General features: G+C 38.3%; 2 protein-coding genes across 2 annotated transcripts; both read right to left on the bottom strand.

The window, feature by feature from the left end:
• Nucleotides 1–1,660: 1,660 nt before the first annotated feature.
• Nucleotides 1,661–2,593, bottom strand: LOC129620507 (olfactory receptor 4N2-like). The gene has a single exon (XM_055536320.1). The coding sequence runs from the start codon at nucleotides 2,585–2,587 to the stop codon at nucleotides 1,661–1,663; it is 927 nt and encodes a 308-aa protein (XP_055392295.1). The 5' UTR covers nucleotides 2,588–2,593.
• Nucleotides 2,594–19,086: 16,493 nt separating this feature from the next.
• LOC129620506 (olfactory receptor 4M1) lies at nucleotides 19,087–20,037 on the bottom strand. Its single transcript, XM_055536319.1, has one exon. The coding sequence runs from the start codon at nucleotides 20,026–20,028 to the stop codon at nucleotides 19,087–19,089; it is 942 nt and encodes a 313-aa protein (XP_055392294.1). The 5' UTR covers nucleotides 20,029–20,037.
• Nucleotides 20,038–20,908: the final 871 nt, after the last annotated feature.

Below are 20,908 nucleotides of genomic sequence, written 5' to 3'. Positions count from 1 at the left end.
CAGAAGATAGATTATTAAAGGAAAAATATCTTTAATATCCCCTGTAATACTTCTGGTGTACATTAAGTTATTAAAAGCATGTGAATATATTTGCACATATTTCTCAGTCGTTTCCAATTCAGGCTCATTGTGGTCAGAGCATGTATTCTATATGAAATACAGTGAGACTTTTATGGGCTCACCTATGATCTATCTTTAAGAATGACTGGTGCACTTGAGAAGAACATTTGCTTGTCATTGTTGAGCGCAGTAGTCTATAAATAGCAACTAAGTCAAATTTGTAGATCGCGTTGTTCAAATATCCTGTAAGCCTTAGTCGCTCATTTGTGTCCAACCCTTTGAGACCCCAAAGACTGTAGCCCACCAGGCTCCTCTGTCCATGGGATTTTCCAGGCAAAAATACTGGAATGGGTTGCCATACCCTCCTCCAGGGGATCTTTCCAACCCAGGGATTAAACCCGGGTCTCCTGCATTGCAGGCAGATTCCTTGCCATCTGAGCCCCCAGGGAAGCCCATCTCTACTGACAGCAGCTCACATATACTGTCAATTTTTAAAAAATTAATCTCAATATAAGCTGTTGGATTCTCTACTTCTTTATTAATATATGTTTAAACGCCTATAGTCCAGCACATATAATGGTCTCCCACTCCATAAAAAATTTTATAAGTACCTAATTTCCCACATTAAACCCCACTATACTGAAAATAACTAGAGTGGTTTATGTAACCTCCAACACAATCTAAGTACCAATAAGTATCATTATCATAATCAGATTGAAATCAGTTGAAAACAGATTTTAACATCCAGGGAGGATTTGTAATAGCTCATTAGTAATGATCATGAAGCTCTGAAAAACAATCAAGTGAGATATTTGCATGATATTTTTTCCATAAAACCATTTTCCTTTCATATATCCACCAACTTTGAGGGAGGAAGAATATATATGTTTTCAAGAATTTTCAAACTTTTTAAGCTGCTCAAAACAAGTCCGCAGCATAACATTTGGCTTTTAATGATGTTTTGCTGGTTATTGATCTCTGCCTAGAATCCTGATGATATTCCTCTAAATCATAGAAGAAACAATTTCAGATAAGTCAACAACTCTCTTGCTTAAAGTACTAAATATAAATTCTTACTGCAATTAGAATAAAATAAAACTTATCTCAGCCCAAGAGACCTTAGTTATTTGACCCTTACATATAAATTAACACCTAAAATCTCTCACACTTATTCATTATACTGCAACCATTCTGGTGTTTCTTTTATGTTCTTAAACACACAAAGTGTATTTTCTTGTTATGCATAATTTTCCCCCACTAGTTACAATAAAGTGAAGTGAAGTCTCTCAGTTGTGTCCGACTCTTTGCAACCCTGTGAACTGTAGACTACCAGGCTCCTCCATCCATGGGATTTTCCAGGCAAGAGTACTGGAGTGGGTTGCTACTTCCTTCTCCAGGGGATCTTCCCAACTCAGGGATCAAACCCGGGTCTCCCGCATTGTAGGCAGACGCTTTTACCATCTGAGCCACCAGGGAAGTCCCAGTAGTTATAGTAGTACATTAAAAATGAAAGGCACTCAATGAAAAGCAGTATTTGTTAAATGAATGAAAGATTTGCAGCCAGAATTTCTGGTTCATGACTTCATATTATGAAACCTATTCAGAAAAACACATGCCGGCTCAATATCCTCCTCATGGAAGCTTTCACTTCCTGGTTGCGAAGGGTATAAATCACAGGATTCATCAAAGGAAAGATCACTGTATGGAAAAAGGAAACCACTTTGTCTGCTGATAAGGCTGTGAAGGGACGAGTGTAGATAAAGATGGCAGGCCCAAACATGAGAAGTATAATAATGACGTGAGTGGTGCATGTGGACAGCGCCTTGCTCTTCCCTTCAGAAGCAGACCCACTTACACGGCAGAGGATGACTGCATAGGAGGCCAGAAGGCCCAGAAAGCACAGCAGGGTGAGCAGGCCACTGTTGAACACCATCAGGAGCTCCACCACAAAGGTGTCAGTGCAGGCCAGCTTGATGACCTGTGGCACATCACAGAAGAAGTTGTCCAGTCGGTTTGGACCACAGAAGGGCAAGCGGAGGATGAGGGCCACTTGGATAATGGAATGAACAAAGCCTCCAAGCCACAGAGCCAACAGCAAGGCATAGCAGGTTCTAGGGTTCATGACAGTCAAATAGCGTAAAGGACGACAGATGGCAATGTAGCGGTCAAAGGCCATCACGACAAGGAGTAATCCCTCCCCTCCTCCAAGGAAATGCAAGAAGAAGAGCTGAGTGATGCAGCCTCTGTAGGAGATCACCTTCTTCTCAGAGAGGAAGTCCACCAGCATCCTGGGAGCCACAATGAAGGAGTAGGATGCATCCAGGAAGGCCAGGTTGCCCAGGAAGAAGTAGAGGGGGGCTGTGAGACCGGGGTCTGACCTGATGGTGAGGATGATGAGGAAGTTTCCAGGGAGGATGATGATATAGAAAACTAAGATCAGGGCAAAGACCAGGAGCTGTATATTTTGAGACTGGGTCAGACCAAGGAGAATGAATTCTGTCACCACTGTGCTATTTTCTATCTTCATCTCCTGTGCCTGTAGTGCATGGGAGAGTAGAGAATTTATTTCCAGTTCTTCTCCAACTAAAAACTGTGAATTCTACATCTATGTTATACCATTGCTGCTGTTGCTGCTGCTAAGTCACTTCAGTCGTGTCCGACTCTGTGCGATCGCATAGACAGCAGCCCACCGGGCTCCCCCATCTCTGGGATCCTCCAGGCAAGAGTACTGGAGTGGGCTGCCATTGCCTTCTCCAATGTTATACCATTACTCTCCCACAAATGAAGAAATCTCTTCTACTCTTTACCTGAGCGCATGCTACTGCTTCAGTCATGTCTAACTCTTTGTAACCTATGGACTGTAGCCTGCCAGGCTCCTCTGTCCGTGTGATTCTCCAGGCAAGAATGCTGGAGTGGATTGCCATGCCGTACTCCAGGGACTCTTCCCTGACCCAGGGATTGAACCCACGTCTCCTGCACTGCAGGTGGATTCTTCACCCATGAGCCACTGGGGAAGCCACTTCCACCCTCTATTCTTCTATAAATCATTAAGTGCCAACACCCAAATCTTGAAGCCACACTGTTCTGCTTCTGTCCTGTGCTCCTGTTAACTGCTCTCTCATGCAGCACTCTGTCCTGCCCTGCATTTGTTTATGATTCGCATGAGGCATATGAACTTTTTTAAATTCTTCAAATTTTTATTTGAATGGGGGGGAGGTGATAAGATGGAAATTGACAGCAAAAAGGAATGGCAGAGTTTTTTAAGGCAAGAAACATTCCATATCTCATCTGTAATGGTTACAAGTGTCTTTTCTTTTTTCAAAATTTATTGAACTATTAAACTATACAAAAATTAATACATTTACTGTATGTAAATTATACCTTAGGGAATGTTTGCCTAAAACATTTTTAAAAACCTGCTTTCTTAAAATATTTCCTTTTTCTCTATAGAATATTAACCCATCATCCTGGTCTAAATAAAAAGAACCCTGGTTGTTCTGGAGAAATTGAGATCTATGGCTTATCTGTACAGTTGTCTCTAAATTGGCAGTGTACTTATCCAGTGTACAGGATAATTTATTGGGATGAAAATTTGAAGACCCAGTGTAGGCCACCTCAAATGTGGCTCAATGGCATACTGATTATTTTGAATTAAAGTTAGTTAAGAAATGGTCAATGCAAGGGAGACACTCTGATCCTTCTTTCTGTCTCCCTGAAAGCAGGAAAAAATCTCTTCATGGCACCACCTGCATCTTGGGGTAAAAGGACACCCTTGTCCCTAGAGACAGGGAATTTAAGCGAGAAGCTCATATAAACAAATCTTGTTATTTTTTATTTTTCTACCCCAAACCCAGACTCTATTTAGGTTCTTTACTAATTGACCATCTAAAGCCTAAATTTCTTTGTCCTATCTGTTACAAAGTTCCTGTTTTTTCATCTAGAAAGTATTAAAGCACCTACTTTGGCCAGTTGTTTAAATCTCATTTCTGTAAGACCTCTATGCTTGTGATTAAATTGCCTTGCATAAATTTTATTATTAGTCCAACCACAAGAAGTCAAGATGGGTAGAGAAGAAATTTCCCCATCCTACACAAAAACAATAACGGTAGAATTTCTATGTATATATGATTATATCCCATTCTTTGTAATTCTACTTTTGAAAGTGTCATAATGAAAATGAATATAAAAATGTACAAATAAAATACACATGTTGCTTATACATGCTAAAAAGTTGTTTATTTTAGGATGAAACATTTTCAGAACTTGAAGACTTGAACTAGATGATAATACTGCACTGTAATATATAAGTATATCCATTCAAAATGTAAAAATATCTGATTTTGTGTGTCTAAACCCAAACAGATTAACTAATAGCAGATGTTTTTATATATGGCTGCTGCTGCTGCTAAGTCGCTTCAGTCGTGTCCAACTCTGTGCGACCTCATAGACAGCAGCCCACCAGGCTCCCCTGTCCCTGGGATTCTCCAGGCAAGAACACTGGAGTGGGTTGCCATTTCCTTCTCCAATGCATGAAAGTGAAAGTGAAAGAGAAGTCGCTCAGTCGTGTCCGACTCTTAGTGATCCCATGGACTGCAGCCCACCAGGCTCCTCCGTCCATGGGATTGTCCAGGCAAGAGTACTGGAGTGGGGTGCCATTGCCTTCTCCGTATATATGGCTAAAATCTGGAATTATTAAAGAGGCAGTTTACATCACATAGACACATGGATATGTATACAAATGCACATATGCACACGCACACATGCACAAGCACATGAATTGTTTCCCAAGCAAAACTGAAGCACAAACATTTACAAATGGCACAATCCAAATTAACCTTTCCATTCTGTTCTTTCCTTCCTTTCTTTTTTCCTTTCTCCCTTCCTCTTTCCTTCCTTTCCTTCCTTCCTTCCTTTTTTCCTAGCATTCATTGGCTTAAATATTTATCTTTTTTTTTCTGTGTATAATAAAACCTGCTGCTAGAAAAGTAAGTCAGGAATCTCTCTGTCCTTATTCCTAAGTTATGTGCACCTTGCACTCTATTATACAATTGGTTATTTCATACTGTTTCAGATATCAAGACTGTCTTTAGGACATAAGAGAAAACTTTAAGTATTAAAGGTTAAGGGTTCCAGATTTTTCCACTGTGCTTGGATTTCCTATCATGCACTTATGATCTTCTATTGACTCCTTAACAGATCGTACTGATTACCATCTAACATCCCTCACTTCTTTCTCTAGTAATATGATATATAAATTTAAGACCAAGAAAACTGGTATCTTAATAAAAGTTTTATGTATTCTCAATAAAGTAATTCTAAATATTCAGAGGAACAAGAGTGATATCATTAAGAACAGATAAAAGATGTTACTGTATTACTGAATTCAGATTTCAAATAATTAAAAAAGTTTGCTTCTGCTATAACAGCTCACCATTGCATTATGAGACAGTGGATGTCCCACCATAAAAGCTATAAAATGTTTCCATTTATTCCTTCTTCCTGTTCCTTATAATATGACGATTGACAAATATATTTACCTCTCTAGCAATCCAACATTGCCCTCACACAGCAAGCTCCACCTCTTAACAGAAGGGACAATAACTTTTTATTTCCACCTTTGTTATTAAATATCTCTTCTCTTGAAGCCAGACCTCTTAACATTTGAAAACAACAACCAATTTGTGATGCAACAGCGAATACACTCTGGGAATTCTAAGGCTAACCAAACTGTAGAACTCTTTTAAAGGGAATTTTTAGAATGCCAACAAGATTGAAATATTAGAGTAGAGATATGCTAGGTGCAAATATTCAAATATCAGTTAAAGAGACATGGCCTTTCTATTGGAGTCTAAAATTAACATTTCATAAGTGACAGAAATGATGGAATGATGAGAATATTTATTAGGTCTGAATGAATAGAAAGTCAAGGGAGGTTTATATTTTATACTGTAATTCAAAAAAGAGAAAAGTAGTGTAACTGACAGAAAATCCAAGGTATATCAAGAAAGAAAATAAATGTGGTCAAGTAGATAGTAACTATGTTAGATTCAGCATAACTTCTGGTGACAAAGGGATAGGCAAGGAGAAAATAAATGATGGTCACAAAGCCTCCTCTGAATAATCCTTCTAAAGAAAAAGAACTGCATGTTGTAGGACTGATTAAAAGCTCAGAGGAGATGTCCTCCATACAGAACCAATTTGGTCTTCATATTTGCTGTTTTTCATTTTAAGTTTTGCTAAAGCAATGATGGGGTTTCCCAGGTGGCACAATGGTAAAGAATCCCCACCTATGCAGAGGACACGGGTTCAATTCCTGGGTCGGGAAGATGCCCTGGAGGAGTAAATGGGAACCCACTCCAGTATTCTTGCCTGGAAAATTCCATGGACAGAGGAGCATGGTGGGCTACAGCCCATGGGACCACACAGTCAGACATAACTGAGTGAGCATGCACATCAATGATGCAGAGCTATTTATTTTTCAATTTAATGTTATTAAGCAGAAGAAAAATAATTAGGAATCATGCAGAAGACAACATAATTTAAACTTTAGTAGATTTGATTTTGTTTTAAAGACACAGATTTTCTATTTAAAAAATTAAAATACTAACCACATATTTTAAAAATAAAAACAATGCATAATCAAACATATTTCGTTCTAATTTATAATCAGTTCAGAAAAAAAGAGGTAGGAGGAATGACAAAAGGGAAAAGTAAAGTAATAAAGAGACATACAAAGCTATGAAGATAAAAATAATAGATAAAGAGGAAGGGGAAATTAAGGATACCAATACATGCAAATGCAGCTATGAAATTAAAAGACGCTTACTCCTTGGAAGGAAAGTTATGACCAACCTAGAAAGCATATTAAAAAACAGAGACATTACTTTGCCAATAAAGGTCCATCTAGTCAAGGCTATGGTTTTTCCAGTGGTCATGTACTGATGTGAGAGTTGGACTATAAAGAAAGCTGAACACCAAAGAACTGATGCTTTTGAACTGTGGTGTTGGAGAAGACTCTTGAGAGTCCCTTGGACTGAAAGGAGATCCAACCAGTCCATTCTAAAGGAGATCAGTCCTGGGTGTTCATTGGAAGGACTGATGTTGAAGCTGAAGCTCCAATACTTTGGCCACCTGATGCGAAGAGCTGATTCATTTGAAAAGACCCTGATGCTGGGAAAGATTGAGGGCAGAAGAGGAGGGAACAACAGAGGATGAAATGGTTGGATGGCATCACCAACTTGATGGACATGGGTTTGGGTGGACTCCAGGAATTGGTGATGGACAGGGAGGCCTGGTGTGCTGTGGTTCATGGGGTTGCAAAGAGTCAGAAACGACTGAGCGACTTAACTGAACTGAATACATGAAAAGACTGTATTAGGAAAATAAATGAATATGAAAGGATAGAGAGGTATAAAAATGTATATTCTGAAAATCACATATTCAAGTAGACAAAGGATAAAAGAAAGTTTTCTTTAAAAAAAAATTAAAATATGCACAAAAACACGTGAGAAGAAAAATTCCTGTCTTGGGGTACATTACAATCTCTATTGCCACCAAAGACTTTTTTAAATATTATTTTTTCATGACTATAGACATAATCAGGGACCTTGCTTCCTAATGTTTGCCACAATACTTAAAATTAACTAGATTATCTAACTAGTCCTCATAACAGAGACTTCATATTACTGCTGGTAAAAATTGATAATTTTAGACAATCTTAGTAATTAAAGTCATGAACCATGCTGTATTTTAGTGTTCAGTTCAGTTGCTCAGTTGTGTCCGACTGTTTGCTACCCCATGAATCACAGCACAACAGGCCTCCCTGTCCATCACCAACTCCCGGAGTTCACTCAGACTCACGTCCATTGAGTCAGTGATGCCATCGAGCCATCTCATCCTCTGTCATCTGCTTTTCCTCCTGCCCACAATCCCTCCCAGCATCAGAGTCTTTTCCAATGAGTCAACTCTTCACATGAGGTGGCCAAAGTACAGGAGTTTCAGCTTTAGCATCATTCCTTCCAAAGAAATCCCAGGGCTGATCTCCTTCAGAATGGACTGGTTGGATCTCCTTGCAGTCCAAGGGACTCTCAAGAGTCTTCTCCAACACCACAGTTCAAAAGCATCAATTCTTTGGTGCTCAGCTTTCTTCACAGTCCAACTCTCGCATCCATACTTGACCACTGGAAAAGCCATAGCCTTGACTAGACGGACCTTTGTTGGCAAAGTAATGTCTCTGCATTTCAATATGCTATCTAGGTTGGTCATAACTTTTCTTCCAAGGAGTAAGCGTCTTTTAATTTCATGGCTGCAGTCACCATCTGCAGTGATTTTCTCACATCCATACATGACTACTGGAAAACCATAGCTTGACTAGACAGACCTTTGTTGCAATGCAATGCCTCTGCTTTTTAAGATGCTGTCTAAGTTGGTCATAGCTTTTCTTCCAAGGAGCAAGCATCTTTTAATTTCACAGCTGCAGTCACCATCTACAGTGATTTTGGAGCCCAAGAAAATAAAGTCTCTCACTGTTTGCACTGTTTCTCCATCTGTTTGCCATGAAGTGATGGGACCAGATGCCATGATCTCAGTTTTTTGAATATTGAGTTTTAAGCCAACTTTTTCACTCTCCTCTTTCACTTTTGTCAAGAGGCTCTTTAGTTCCTTTTTGCTTTCTGCCATAAGGGTAGTGTCTTCTGTGTATCTGAGGTTATTGATATTTCTCCAGGCAATCTTGATTCCAGCTTGTGCTTCATCCAGCCCAGCATTTCACTTGATGTACTCCTCATATAAGTTAAATAAGCAGGGTGACAATATATAGCCCTGACGTACTCCTTTCCCAATTTGGCACCAGCCTGTTGTTCCATGTCCAGTTCTTGTTGCTTCTTGACCTGCTGCATCAGGAGCCAGATCAGGTGGTCTGTTATTCTCATCTCTAATTTTCCACAGTTTGTTGTGATCCACACAGTCAAAGGCTTTGGCATAGTCAATAAAGCAGAAGTAGATGTTTTTCTGACACTCTCTTGCTTTTTCAATGATCCAACGGATGTTGGCAATTTAGTCTCTGGTTCCTCTGCCTTTTCTAAATCCAGCTTGAACTGGAAGTTCATGGTTCACACACAGTTGAAGCTTGACTTGAGGAATTTTGAGCATTATTTTGCTGGCGTGTGAGATGAGTACAATTGTGCGACAGTTTGAACATTCTTTGCCATTGCCTTTCTTTGGGATTAGAATGAAAACTGACATTTTCCAGTCCTGTGGCCAGTGCTGAGTTTTCCAAATTTGATGGCATATTGAGTACAGCACTTTCATAGCATCATCTTTTAGGATTTGAAGTAGCTCAACTGGAATTCCATCACCTCCACTAGCTTTGTTCATAGTGATGCTTCCTAAGGACCACTTGACTTTGCATTCCAGGATGTCTGGCTCTAGGTGAGTGATCACACCCTTGTGGTTTTCTGGGTCATGAAGATGTTTTTTGTCTAGATCTTCTGTGTATTCTTGCCACCTCTTTTTAATATCTTCTGCTTTTGTTGGGTCCATACCACTTCTGTCCTTTATTGTACCCATCTTTGCATGAAATGTTAATAAATAATACATTCATTCATTTTAAAATTAATTATTTAAAAATAATCTGTACAGTGAGGAGATCTCCTTCCCACCTTAATCTCCTGTGTCCATTTCTCCTCACATCTCACAGCAGAAAATTAATATTAATTTCTGTTGTGTCCTTCAAAAATTGCATGCATTTACAAGAAAGCATAAAAATAAGTTCTTGATTATATTTCCTTAGATATAATTTATAAGCATGAAAATGCACAGGCAAGTGTGGACTTGCATATTTGTGTCAAATGTTAGCACTCAAGGAACCACTATTCCAAACAAGATGTAGAATGTTTCCTTCATTCATTCCAGAAAATCTCTTTGTGATCTTTGTCATTCTCCTCTGCAAATACTACCATAGTTAGCAACTACTTCCTAATTTCTAACATCATAGACTAGTTTTGCTTTACCTTAGGTTTTATCAAAATGGAATCACATGACATGTATTTTTTTAATCTGGCTTTTAACTCAGTATTAAGATTTTTTTTAATTTTATTTTATTTTTAAACTTGACATAACTGTATTAGTTTTGCCAAATATCAAAATGAATCTGCCACAGGTATACATGTGTTCCCCATCCTGAACCCTCCTCCCTCCTCCCTCCCCATTCCATCCCTCTGGGTCGTCCCAGTGCACCAGCCCCAAGCATCCAGTATCGTGCATCGAACCTGGACTGGCAACTCGTTTCATACATGATATTTTACATGTTTCAATGCCATTCTCCCAAATCTTCCCACCCTCTCCCTCTCTCACAGAGTCCATAAGACTGTTCTATACATCAGTGTCTCTTTTGCTGTCTCGTACACAGGGTTATTGTTACCATCTTTCTAAATTCCATATATATGCATTAGTATACTGTATCGGTGTTTTTCTTTCTGGCTTACTTCACTCTGTATAATAGGCTCCAGTTTCATCCACCTCATTAGAACTGATTCAAATGTATTCTTTTTAATGGCTGAGTAATACTCCATTGTGTATATGTACCACTGCTTGCTTATCCCTTCATCTGCTGATGGACATCTAGGTTGCTTCCATGTCCTGGCTATTATAAACAGTGCTGCGATGAACATTGGGGTACACGTGTCTCTTTCCCTTCTGGTTTCCTCAGTGTGTATGCCCAGCAGTGGGATTGCTGGGTCATAAGGCAGTTCTCTTTCCAGTTTTTTAAGGAATCTCCACACTGTTCTCCATAGTGGCTGTACTAGATTTCATTCCCACCAACAGTGTAAGAGGGTTCCCTTTTCTCCACACACTCTCCAGCATTTATTACTTGTAGACTTTTGGATCGCAGCCATTCTGACTGGTGTGAAATGGTACCTCATAGTGGTTTTGATTTGCATTTCTCTGATAATGAGTGATGTTGAGCATCTTTTCATGTGTTTGTTAGCCATCTGGATGTCTTCTTTGGAGAAATGTCTATTTAGTTCTTTGGCCCATTTTTTGATTGGGTCATTTATTTTTCTGGAGTTGAGCTGTAGGAGTTGCTTGTATATTCTCGAGATTAGTTGTTTGTCAGTTGCTTCATTTGCTATTATCTTCTCCCATTCTGAAGGCTGTCTTTTCACCTTGCTAATAGTTTCCTTTGATGTGCAGAAGCTTTTAAGGTTAATTAGGTCCCATTTGTTTATTTTTGCTTTTATTTCCAATATTCTGGGAGGTGGGTCATAGAGGATCCTGCTGTGATGTATGTCAGAGAGTGTTTTGCCTATGTTCTCCTCTAGGAGTTTTATAGTTTCTGGTCTTACGTTTAGATCTTTAATCCATTTTGAGTTTATTTTTGTGTATGGTGTTAGAAAGTGTTCTAGTTTCTTTCTTTTACAAGTGGTTGACCAGAGTTCCCAGCACCACTTGTTAAAGAGATTGCCTTTAATCCATTGTATATTCTTGCCTCCTTTGTCAAAGATAAGGTGTCCATATGTGCGTGGATTTATCTCTGGGCTTTCTATTTTGTTCCATTGATCTATATTTCTGTCTTTGTGCCAGTACCATACTGTCTTGATAACTGTGGCTTTGTAGTAGAGCCTGAAGTCAGGTAGGTTGATTCCTCCAGTTCCATTCTTCTTTCTCAAGATTGCTTTGGCTATTCGAGGTTTTTTGTATTTCCATACAAATTGTGAAATTATTTGTTCTAGCTCTGTGAAGAATGCTGTTGGTAGCTTGATAGGGATTGCATTGAATCTATACATTGCTTTGGGTAGTATACTCATTTTCACTATATTGATTCTTCCAATCCATGAACATGGTATATTTCTCCATCTGTTAGTGTCCTCTTTGATTTCTTTCACCAGTGTTTTATAGTTTTCTATATATAGGTCTTTAGATTCTTTAGGTAGATATATTCCTAAGTATTTTATTCTTTCCGTTGCAATGGTGAATGGAATTGTTTCCTTAATTTCTCTGTTTTCTCATTATTAGTGTATAGGAATGCAAGGGATTTCTGTGTGTTGATTTTATATCCTGCAACTTTACTATAGTCATTGATTAGTTCTAGTAATTTTCTGGTGGGGTCTTTAGGGTTTTCTATGTAGAGGATCATGTCATCTGCAAACAGTGAGAGTTTTACTTCTTCTTTTCCAATTTGGATTCCTTTTATTTCTTTTTCTACTCTGATTGCTGTGGCCAAAACTTCCAAAACTATGTTGAATAGTAATGGTGAAAGTGGGCACCCTTGTCTTGTTCCTGACTTTAGAGGAAATGCTTTCAATTTTTCACCATTGAGGATAATGTTTGCTGTGGGTTTGTCATATATAGCTTTTATTATGTTGAGATATGTTCCTTCTATTCCTGATTTGTGGAGAGTTTTTATCAGAAATGGATGTTAAATTTTGTCAAAGGCTTTCTCTGCATCTATTGAGATAATCATATGGTTTTTATTTTTCAATTTGTTAATGTGGTGTATTACATTGATTGATTTGTGGATATTGAAGAATCCTTGCATCCCTGGGATAAAGCCCACTTGGTCATGGTGTATGATCTTTTAATGTGTTGTTGGATTCTGATTGCTAGAATTTTGTTAAGGATTTTTGCATCTATGTTCATCAGTGATATTGGCCTGTAGTTTTCTTTTTTTGTGGGATCTTTGTCAGGTTTTGGTATTAGGGTGATGGTGGCCTCATAGAATGAGTTTGGAAGTTTACCATCCTCTGCAATTTTCTGGAAGAGTTTGAGCAGGATAGGTGTTAGCTCCTCTCTAAATTTTTGGTAGAATTCAGCTGTGAAACCGTCTGGACCTGGGCTTTTGTTTGCTGGAAGATTTTTGATTACAGTTTCAATTTCCGTGCTTGTGATGGGTCTGTTAAGATTTTCTATTTCTTCCTGATCGAGTTTTGGAAAGTTGTACTTTTCTAAGAATTTGTCCATTTCTTCCACGTTGTCCATTTTATTGGCATATAATTGTTGATAGTACTCTCTTATGACCCTTTGTATTTCTGTGTTGTCTGTTGTGATCTCTCCATTTTCATTTCTAATTTTATTGATTTGATTTTTCTCCCTTTGTTTCTTGATGAGTCTGGCTAATGGTTTGTCAATTTTATTTATCCTTTCAAAAAACCAGCTTTTGGTTTTGTTGATTTTTGCTATGGTCTCTTTTGTTTCTTTTGCATTTATTTCTGCTCTAAGTTTTAAGATTTCTTTCCTTCTACTAACCCTGGGGTTCTTCATTTCTTCCTTTTCTAGTTGCTTTAGGTGTAGAGTTAGGTTATTTATTTGACTTTTTTCTTGTTTCTTGAGGTGTGCCTGTATTGCTATGAACTTTCCCCTTAGGACTGCTTTTACCGTGTCCCACAGGTTTTGGGTTGTTGTGTTTTCATTTTCATTCGTTTCTATGCAAATTTTGATTTCTTCTGTGATTTGTTGGTTATTCAGCAGCGTGTTGTTCAGCCTCCATATGTTGGAATTTTTAATGGTTTTTCTCTTGTAATTGAGATCTAATCTTACTGCATTGTGGCCAGAAAAGATGCTTGGAATGATTTCTATTTTTTTGAATTTACCAAGGCTAGCTTTATGGCCCAGGATGTGATCTATCCTGGAGAAGGTTCCATGTGCACTTGAGAAAAAGGTGAAATTCATTGTTTTGGGATGAAATGTCCTATAGATATCAATTAGGTCTAACTGGTCTATTGTATCGTTTAAAGTTTGTGTTTCCTTGTTAATTTTCTGTTTAGTTGATCTATCCATAGGTGTGAGTGGGGTATTAAAGTCTCCCACTATTATTGTGTTATTGTTAATTTCTCCTTTCATACTTGTTAGCATTTGTCTTATGTACTGCGGTGCTCCCGTGTTGGGTGCATATATATTTATAATTGTTATATCTTCTTCTTGGATTGATCCTTTGATCATTATGTAGTGACCATCTTTGTCTCTTTTCACAGTCTTTGTTTTAAAGTCTATTTTATCTGATATGAGTATTGCTACTCCTGCTTTCTTTTGGTCCCTATTCGCATGGAAAATCTTTTTCCAGCCCTTCACTTTCAGTCTGTATGTGTCCCTTGTTTTGAGGTGGGTCTCTTGTAGACAACATATGTAGGGGTCTTGTTTTTGTATCCATTCAGCCAGTCTTTGTCTTTTGGTTGGGGCATTCAACCCATTTACGTTTAAGGTAATTACTGATAAGTATGATCCCGTTGCCATTTACTTTATTGTTTTGGGTTCGAATTTATACACCTTTTTTGTGTTTCCTGTCTAGAGAATATCCTTTAGTATTTGTTGGAGAGCTGGTTTGGTGGTGCAGAATTCTCTCAGCTTTTGCTTGTCTGAAAAGCTTTTGATTTCTCCTTCATACTTGAATGAGATCCTTGCTGGGTACAATAATCTGGGCTGTAGGTTATTTTCTTTCATCATTTTAAGTATGTCTTGCCATTCCCTCCTGGCTTGAAGAGTTTCTATTGAAAGATCAGCTGTTATCCTTATGGGTATTCCCTTGTGTGTTATTTGTTGTTTTTCCCTTGCTGCTTTTAATATTTGTTCTTTGTGTTTGATCTTTGTTAATTTGATTAATATGTGTCTTGGGGTGTTTTGCCTTGGGTTTATCCTGTTTGGGACTCTCTGGGTTTCTTGGACTTGGGTGATTATTTCCTTCCCCATTTTAGGGAAGTTTTCAACTATTATCTCCTCAAGTATTTTCTCATGGTCTTTCTTTTTGTCTTCTTCTGGGACCCCTATGATTCAAATGTTGTAGCATTTAACATTGTCTTGGAGGTCTCTGAGATTGTCCTCATTTCTTTTAATTCGTTTTTCTTTTATCCTCTCTGATTCATTTATTTCTACCATTCTATCTTCTACTTCACTAATCCTATCTTCTGCCTCTGTTATTCTACTATTTGTTGCCTCCAAGTGTTTTTAATTTCACTTATTGCATTATTCATTATATATTGACTCTTTTTTATTTCTTCTAAGTCCTTGTTAAACCTTTCTTGCATCTTCTCAATCCTTGCCTCCAGGCTATTTATCTGTGATTCCATTTTAATTTCAAGATTTTGGATCAATTTCACTATCATTATTCGGAATTCTTTATCAGGTAGATTCCCTATCTCTTCCTCTTTTGTTTGGTTTGGTGGGCATTTATCCTGTTCCTTTATCTGCTGGCTATTCCTCTGTCTCTTCATCTTGTTTAAATTACTGAGTTTGGGGTGTCCTTTCTGTATTCTGGCAGTTTGTGGAGTTCTCTTTATTGTGGCGTTTCCTCGCTGTGTGTGGGTTTGTACAGGTGGCTTGTCACAGTTTCCTGGTTAGGGAAGCTTGTGACGATGTTCTGGTGGATGGAGCTGTATTTCTTCTCTCTTATGATCCAGCACTTCAACTCTAGTCTGGGTGTGTTTCTTCGGTCATTTTCCTGTTCACCTAGACGGTCCCGCGGCGGGCAGCTTTGCTCCCTTCATCTTCCTTTCCCTAACTCAGTATTAAGATTTTAATGTTCATGCATGTTGCATTGTCTGCAGCTGTTCCTTTTAATTACCAAATAATGTTCCACTGTGTGTATAGAATCCAAAGGTTTTATTACTTTTCTTCATTTATGGGCATTTCCATGAACATTCTAATGTAAATCATTTTGTCCACAAGTTTCCATTTCTCTTGGCTAACCACTTACGAGTAGAATCTCCGGATCCTAAGGTAGATGTAAACAATCAACATATGAGAGAGTTCAAGTTCCTTCATCAGTTGACCTACGTTTGCTGTAGTGTGTTAATTGTGCCTTTTTATTTTTTGTATTTCTGATGCTTGGATACCTTGGGCCCTGCCAACCCCAGAGAGTCTGTGCCTCCCAGAGTTCTCCCATTCATACAGATAATGAATAACCCACCTGCAAAGCCACCTTTCATACACAAATCAACCAATTTAGAAACCAGTATTTCAATTGCTTCCTTTGTCAGGCTCTCACAGTTCTGATCCACTGGGCAACCTAGTCACTTATTATGAAAGTGTCTGGTATCTAGGATGTTATATACACCCGGGGGCACTTGATAAACTACATTTTTGTTGCCTTCTGAGTTTTACTGAGGCAAATTTATGCCTGTTCTGCAGAGTGGTGAGAGTGTGCTCTGTCTGAACACATAGTCACATGTCTTGAGCCATTTCCCAGATGACTAATGACGTGCATCTTCTCATGAACATAACGATCATTTGTGTATTTCTTTTCTGAAGTGTCTGTTCCAATCTTTTTGGGGTGAGGGGTTGTGCTTAGCGGCTTGCAGGATCTTAGTGCCCCAACCAGGGATCCAACCGGGGCCCCCTTCAGTAGGAGTCCTAACCACTGGACTACCAGGGAAATCCCCATTTAAATCTTTTTACTTGTTTTTCACAAGGAAAGTGATTAGGAGTGGTTATGAAATTCAAAATTTCCCTCCCAGAGTATAATTTTCTTATTAATTTCATAATGGTATATTTTGATGAACAGTAATTTTTTATTTCTTAAGGTTTAATTTATCAATTTTGTGATTACAGCTTCTTTTGTGCTATTTAAGAAATCATTGCTTGTCCCAAATATGAAAAAAAGAAAACACTCATCTATGTTTTCTCCTAGGAGCTTTATAGTTCTAACTGCTACATTTAGATCTATGATCCAGCTCCAAATTAATTTTGTGTGTGCAGTGAGCTTGATGTCCAAGTTCATTGTTTTCCATACATGTATTCAGTTGCTCTAGCGTTATTTGTTTAAAACTTTCCTTTCTTAGTGAATTGTATATGTATCTTTGTGTATCTTTGACAAAAATCAGTTTACAATTTGTGTGAGTCTCCTTCTGCCTACTCTATTTTGGGCCATCAGTCTGTCTTTACATCAATACCATACTCTCTTGGTTAGTATAGCTTTTTAATGAGCCAATCATGCTTATGTAATGAAGCCTCCATAAAAACCCAGAAGGATAGATCTTTGGTCCTTTTTGGAGAATTTCCATATCCCAGAAACAGACTACCTCCACATGCTCCTGTACCAGGCTCCAAGCTCCTTTGTTAAGAACTTTATCCCATATATCTCTTCATCTGGCTGTTGATGCATATCCTTTGAAATCCTTGGTAACAAGTTGCTAATGGTGAGTAAATAGGTTTCCCCATGTTCTGTGAGCTGTTCTAACAAACTGAACCCCAGAAAGGGATTGTGGGAACCTCTGATTTATAGCCAACCAGGCAGAAGCACAGATGACAACCTGGGCTTGCAGCTGGCATCTCAAGTGGAGGTTGTTCCTGTGGAACTGAGCAGTTGACCTGTGGAATCAGATTCTGTTTCCAAGGAGATGGTGTCAGATTTGAGCTGAATTCTTGGACACCCTCCTGAAGTCCAGGAATTGCTTATTTGTGTGCGAAAGCTTCCACACAAATGTGGGGGCTGGGAACCCCACTGTGACATCATAGGGAAAGCTTCCCAAAGCAAAGAACAGACGTTAAGTATATCATTATTCCTTCCTATGTGCCTGAGGTGCACTGGATTTGGCACAGATTACCTCCTCAATAAATAGAATCCAGATAAAGAATAACCCTGGGATTATTTTAATCATTTATTTACACACATTCATTCCTGATACTGACAAGAACCTACTTCCCTCAAAATCTAATCATAGTATGTTATCAAAAACATATGACTAAAGCTCAAAGCTCTCAAAATGCTCTTGCCCTTGGATGAAATGATCCTCTAGTTTTGAAATTGAAAAGTTCATTTAAATTTAAAAAGTTGCATAAACACAAACATTACAATCTTTTACATTCTGAAGGATGGTCAGTAATTGGGTTCTGAGTATTAGGGAATTAATTGATCACTAACAAATAATTCACTAAAGAATTCTCACTAGAGAGTTAAAGAAAATTATGGAAATTATAGGTCTCTTCCATTTATATCTTAAAAAGAAATATAAAATTTGATTTAATAGTAAAGAACTCTTAATTATAGTGCTAACAAAAGCAACACACTACTAATTTAACTTTAACATAAATGGCAGAATAAGCAAATACAGAGGACATAAAGACTGACAAAAGAGGTGATCTTTAAAAAAATCACACAGCTGGTTGTCTATCAATTCCAATCAACCTAGAATCCCTTTCCTCCAAGTCTGTTTTCACATTGGAGGGTGTAAGGAGACTGACTAAAAACTACTAGCTGACTAGCAACTTCCTCTGAGAGAAGAGTCTCACACAGTAATCAAACTACACTCAGCTATGAATTTATAAAATTTGTTTCCAACGTGTGACAAAATCTTGACTCCTGTCACCAATACTGTTGAGTGGTTACCACCTAGCATGAGTTGAAATGGCTTATATGAATAAACCCTCACTTTCCATTCTGGAAAGAGGAAGAAGATAAAGAAGTAAATAATCTATTTTTCCAGTCCCAGGAAGATGGTTTACCAAACATCATCCCACTGGACTAAGACTGAAACATGATAATAATATTTAATTAGGTCACTTGGAGAAGAAAATGGCAACCCACTCCAGTATTCTTGCTTGGAAAATCCCACGGACAGAGGAGCCTGGCGGGATATAGTCCCTGGGGTCACAAAAGAGTGGGACATGACTTAGCAACTAAACAAAAACATAATCTCTTGAAACTACTCATATTCATATACTAGCCACTTACTTCTTTGTATTCATAGTGGACACATCTCACAGGTCTTATTAGTTTTATTATTTCTCAACATACATTCTCCTCAGAGCCAAACCCTGTCCAGAAAAGCCTCAATCAACAATTAGTGAAAATGTGTGTTTTAGCAGATCATTATTATATCTTAAATTCTGATAGTGATCTGCCAGAAATTTCAGGGAGAGTGTGAGTAAATTTATTTCCATCATAATTTCTTTGTTTTTTCACCAATTAGAGGGAAAACCTAGTGGGATTTAAGACCTCAGACAAAAGGAGGTAGCGAAAGCAGCAATACTACTATAAATACTTCCTTCTTTAGGACAAAAACCCTCAGAAGGACTATAGAAAATGCCATTTATCTTTCACTTCTCTTTGCATAAAATGTATCGGTTGACCAGCTTCCTCATGGCCATTTTTACTTCCTTGTTTCGCAGTGTGTAGATGATGGGATTAAGTAGAGGGAATATCACAGTATGGAACACAGACACCACTTTATCTAGGGAAAAAGAGTCAAATGGGCGAGCATAAATATAGATGGATGGCCCAAACATTAGTACCACAATGGTGATGTGGGAATAGCAGGTGGACATGGCCCGACTGGTGCTCTCACCTGAACCTGAGTGTTTCTTGAGCATCACCAGGAGGAAGGCATAGGACGTGAGAAGAGCAATGAAACACACTACAGAGATCAGACCACTGCTAAAGATCATCACTAACTCCTCCGGGAAGGTGTTGGCACAGGCAATCCGGACAACCTGTGTGATGTCACAGAAGTAACTATCTAACTCATTAGGCCCACAGAAGGGAAGTCGAACAATGAGAGCTACCTGTATTGTAGAGTGAATGAAGCCCCCCATCCAGGAGAAAGCCACCAGAATACAGCAGAGACGTCGATTCATGATGGTAGCATAGTGGAGGGGGCGGCAGATAGCAGCATATCGGTCAAAGGCCATCACCGTGAGCAGAAACATCTCTGAGGCCCCAACAAAGTGCAAGAAGAAGAGCTGAGCAATGCACCCACCAAAGGAAATGACCTTCCTTTCCACAAAGAAGTCTACAAGCATTTTAGGGGCTGTGATGGAAGAGTACCAAATGTCAAGGAAGGCCAGATTAGCCAACAGGAAATACATGGGTGAAGTCAGATGTGGGTCAAGCCTGATGGTGCAAATAATAAGAATATTTACTGGAATAATGAACAAGTAGAAGGACAGAAATATAACAAATAGTACTAGTTGCACCTCCCGAGCCTGGGATAGGCCAGTGAGAACAAATTCTGTCACCCTGGTGTAATTTGCAGTTTCCATTTCTTCACTTTTTTTTTTCATAATATGGCTATGAAAAATAAAGAAATTGTTATTACTCCAAATAGCATTTAACTGGAGTTACATCAACACTTTAAAAATCATCAAATCTGGTCTGCCATTAAGAGATTGTACTAGCATAGATTTGGTTGCCTGATTTTGTATTGTATAAACCAAGATAAAGAAAGAATAAGTGATGATCTGAAAATTGGAAACATTGAAACCATACGAAATATGTCATATATCTGACACCAAAATATCAACTTCTTAGTGTTATTTCTATTTTTTATGAAACTCAGAAATGCACTAATCCTTCCCCTAAATATCTACTATAGTAAGCGATATGTGCAGCTGCTTCCAAGTTCAGCCAAATTTTAGACTGGTAATAAAAGATGCAACCTGTTCTTTCTAGATTTTTGTGGTTGTTGTTGCTGTTAATGATGACGTGAAATCCAATCAATTTGAAAACTGGGGCTTATAGTCTAATATTGGGTGTGCTGATCTAATGATATTTTAGTTATAAACCATCAAAGAGATGCCAGGGCTTCAAGTTTAATGAATGGATATTTTTTTTTCCTTTAACCAAAACTTAGAGAACTTAACCCTTGGTTATATGTAAACAACCACAAAATACAACAATACAGGGCCCTATATAAAAATTCTTTATGCGGATTACTCCATTGGCCATGCATTTTACCCCGTTTCAGGTAGTTAAGAAGAAGATGAAGTAATTAAGCAATGGATATGCTTGCCACCCAAGCCGACCCATTCTGTCATTTCAAGCTGGAAGTGGGAATAAGATTATTGATAAAATTTTTCTTAAGGCCTAACGTTGAACCTGTTTCTATTAGATCTAACAAAACCACCAAATAAAACTAAGACA

The sequence above is a fragment of the Bubalus kerabau genome, chromosome 10 (assembly GCF_029407905.1).
Source record: "Bubalus kerabau isolate K-KA32 ecotype Philippines breed swamp buffalo chromosome 10, PCC_UOA_SB_1v2, whole genome shotgun sequence".
NCBI classification, from domain to species: Eukaryota; Metazoa; Chordata; class Mammalia; order Artiodactyla; family Bovidae; genus Bubalus; species Bubalus kerabau.
Note: the sequence above shows the minus strand (reverse complement) of the source record. Positions and strands in the feature narration are given on the sequence as shown.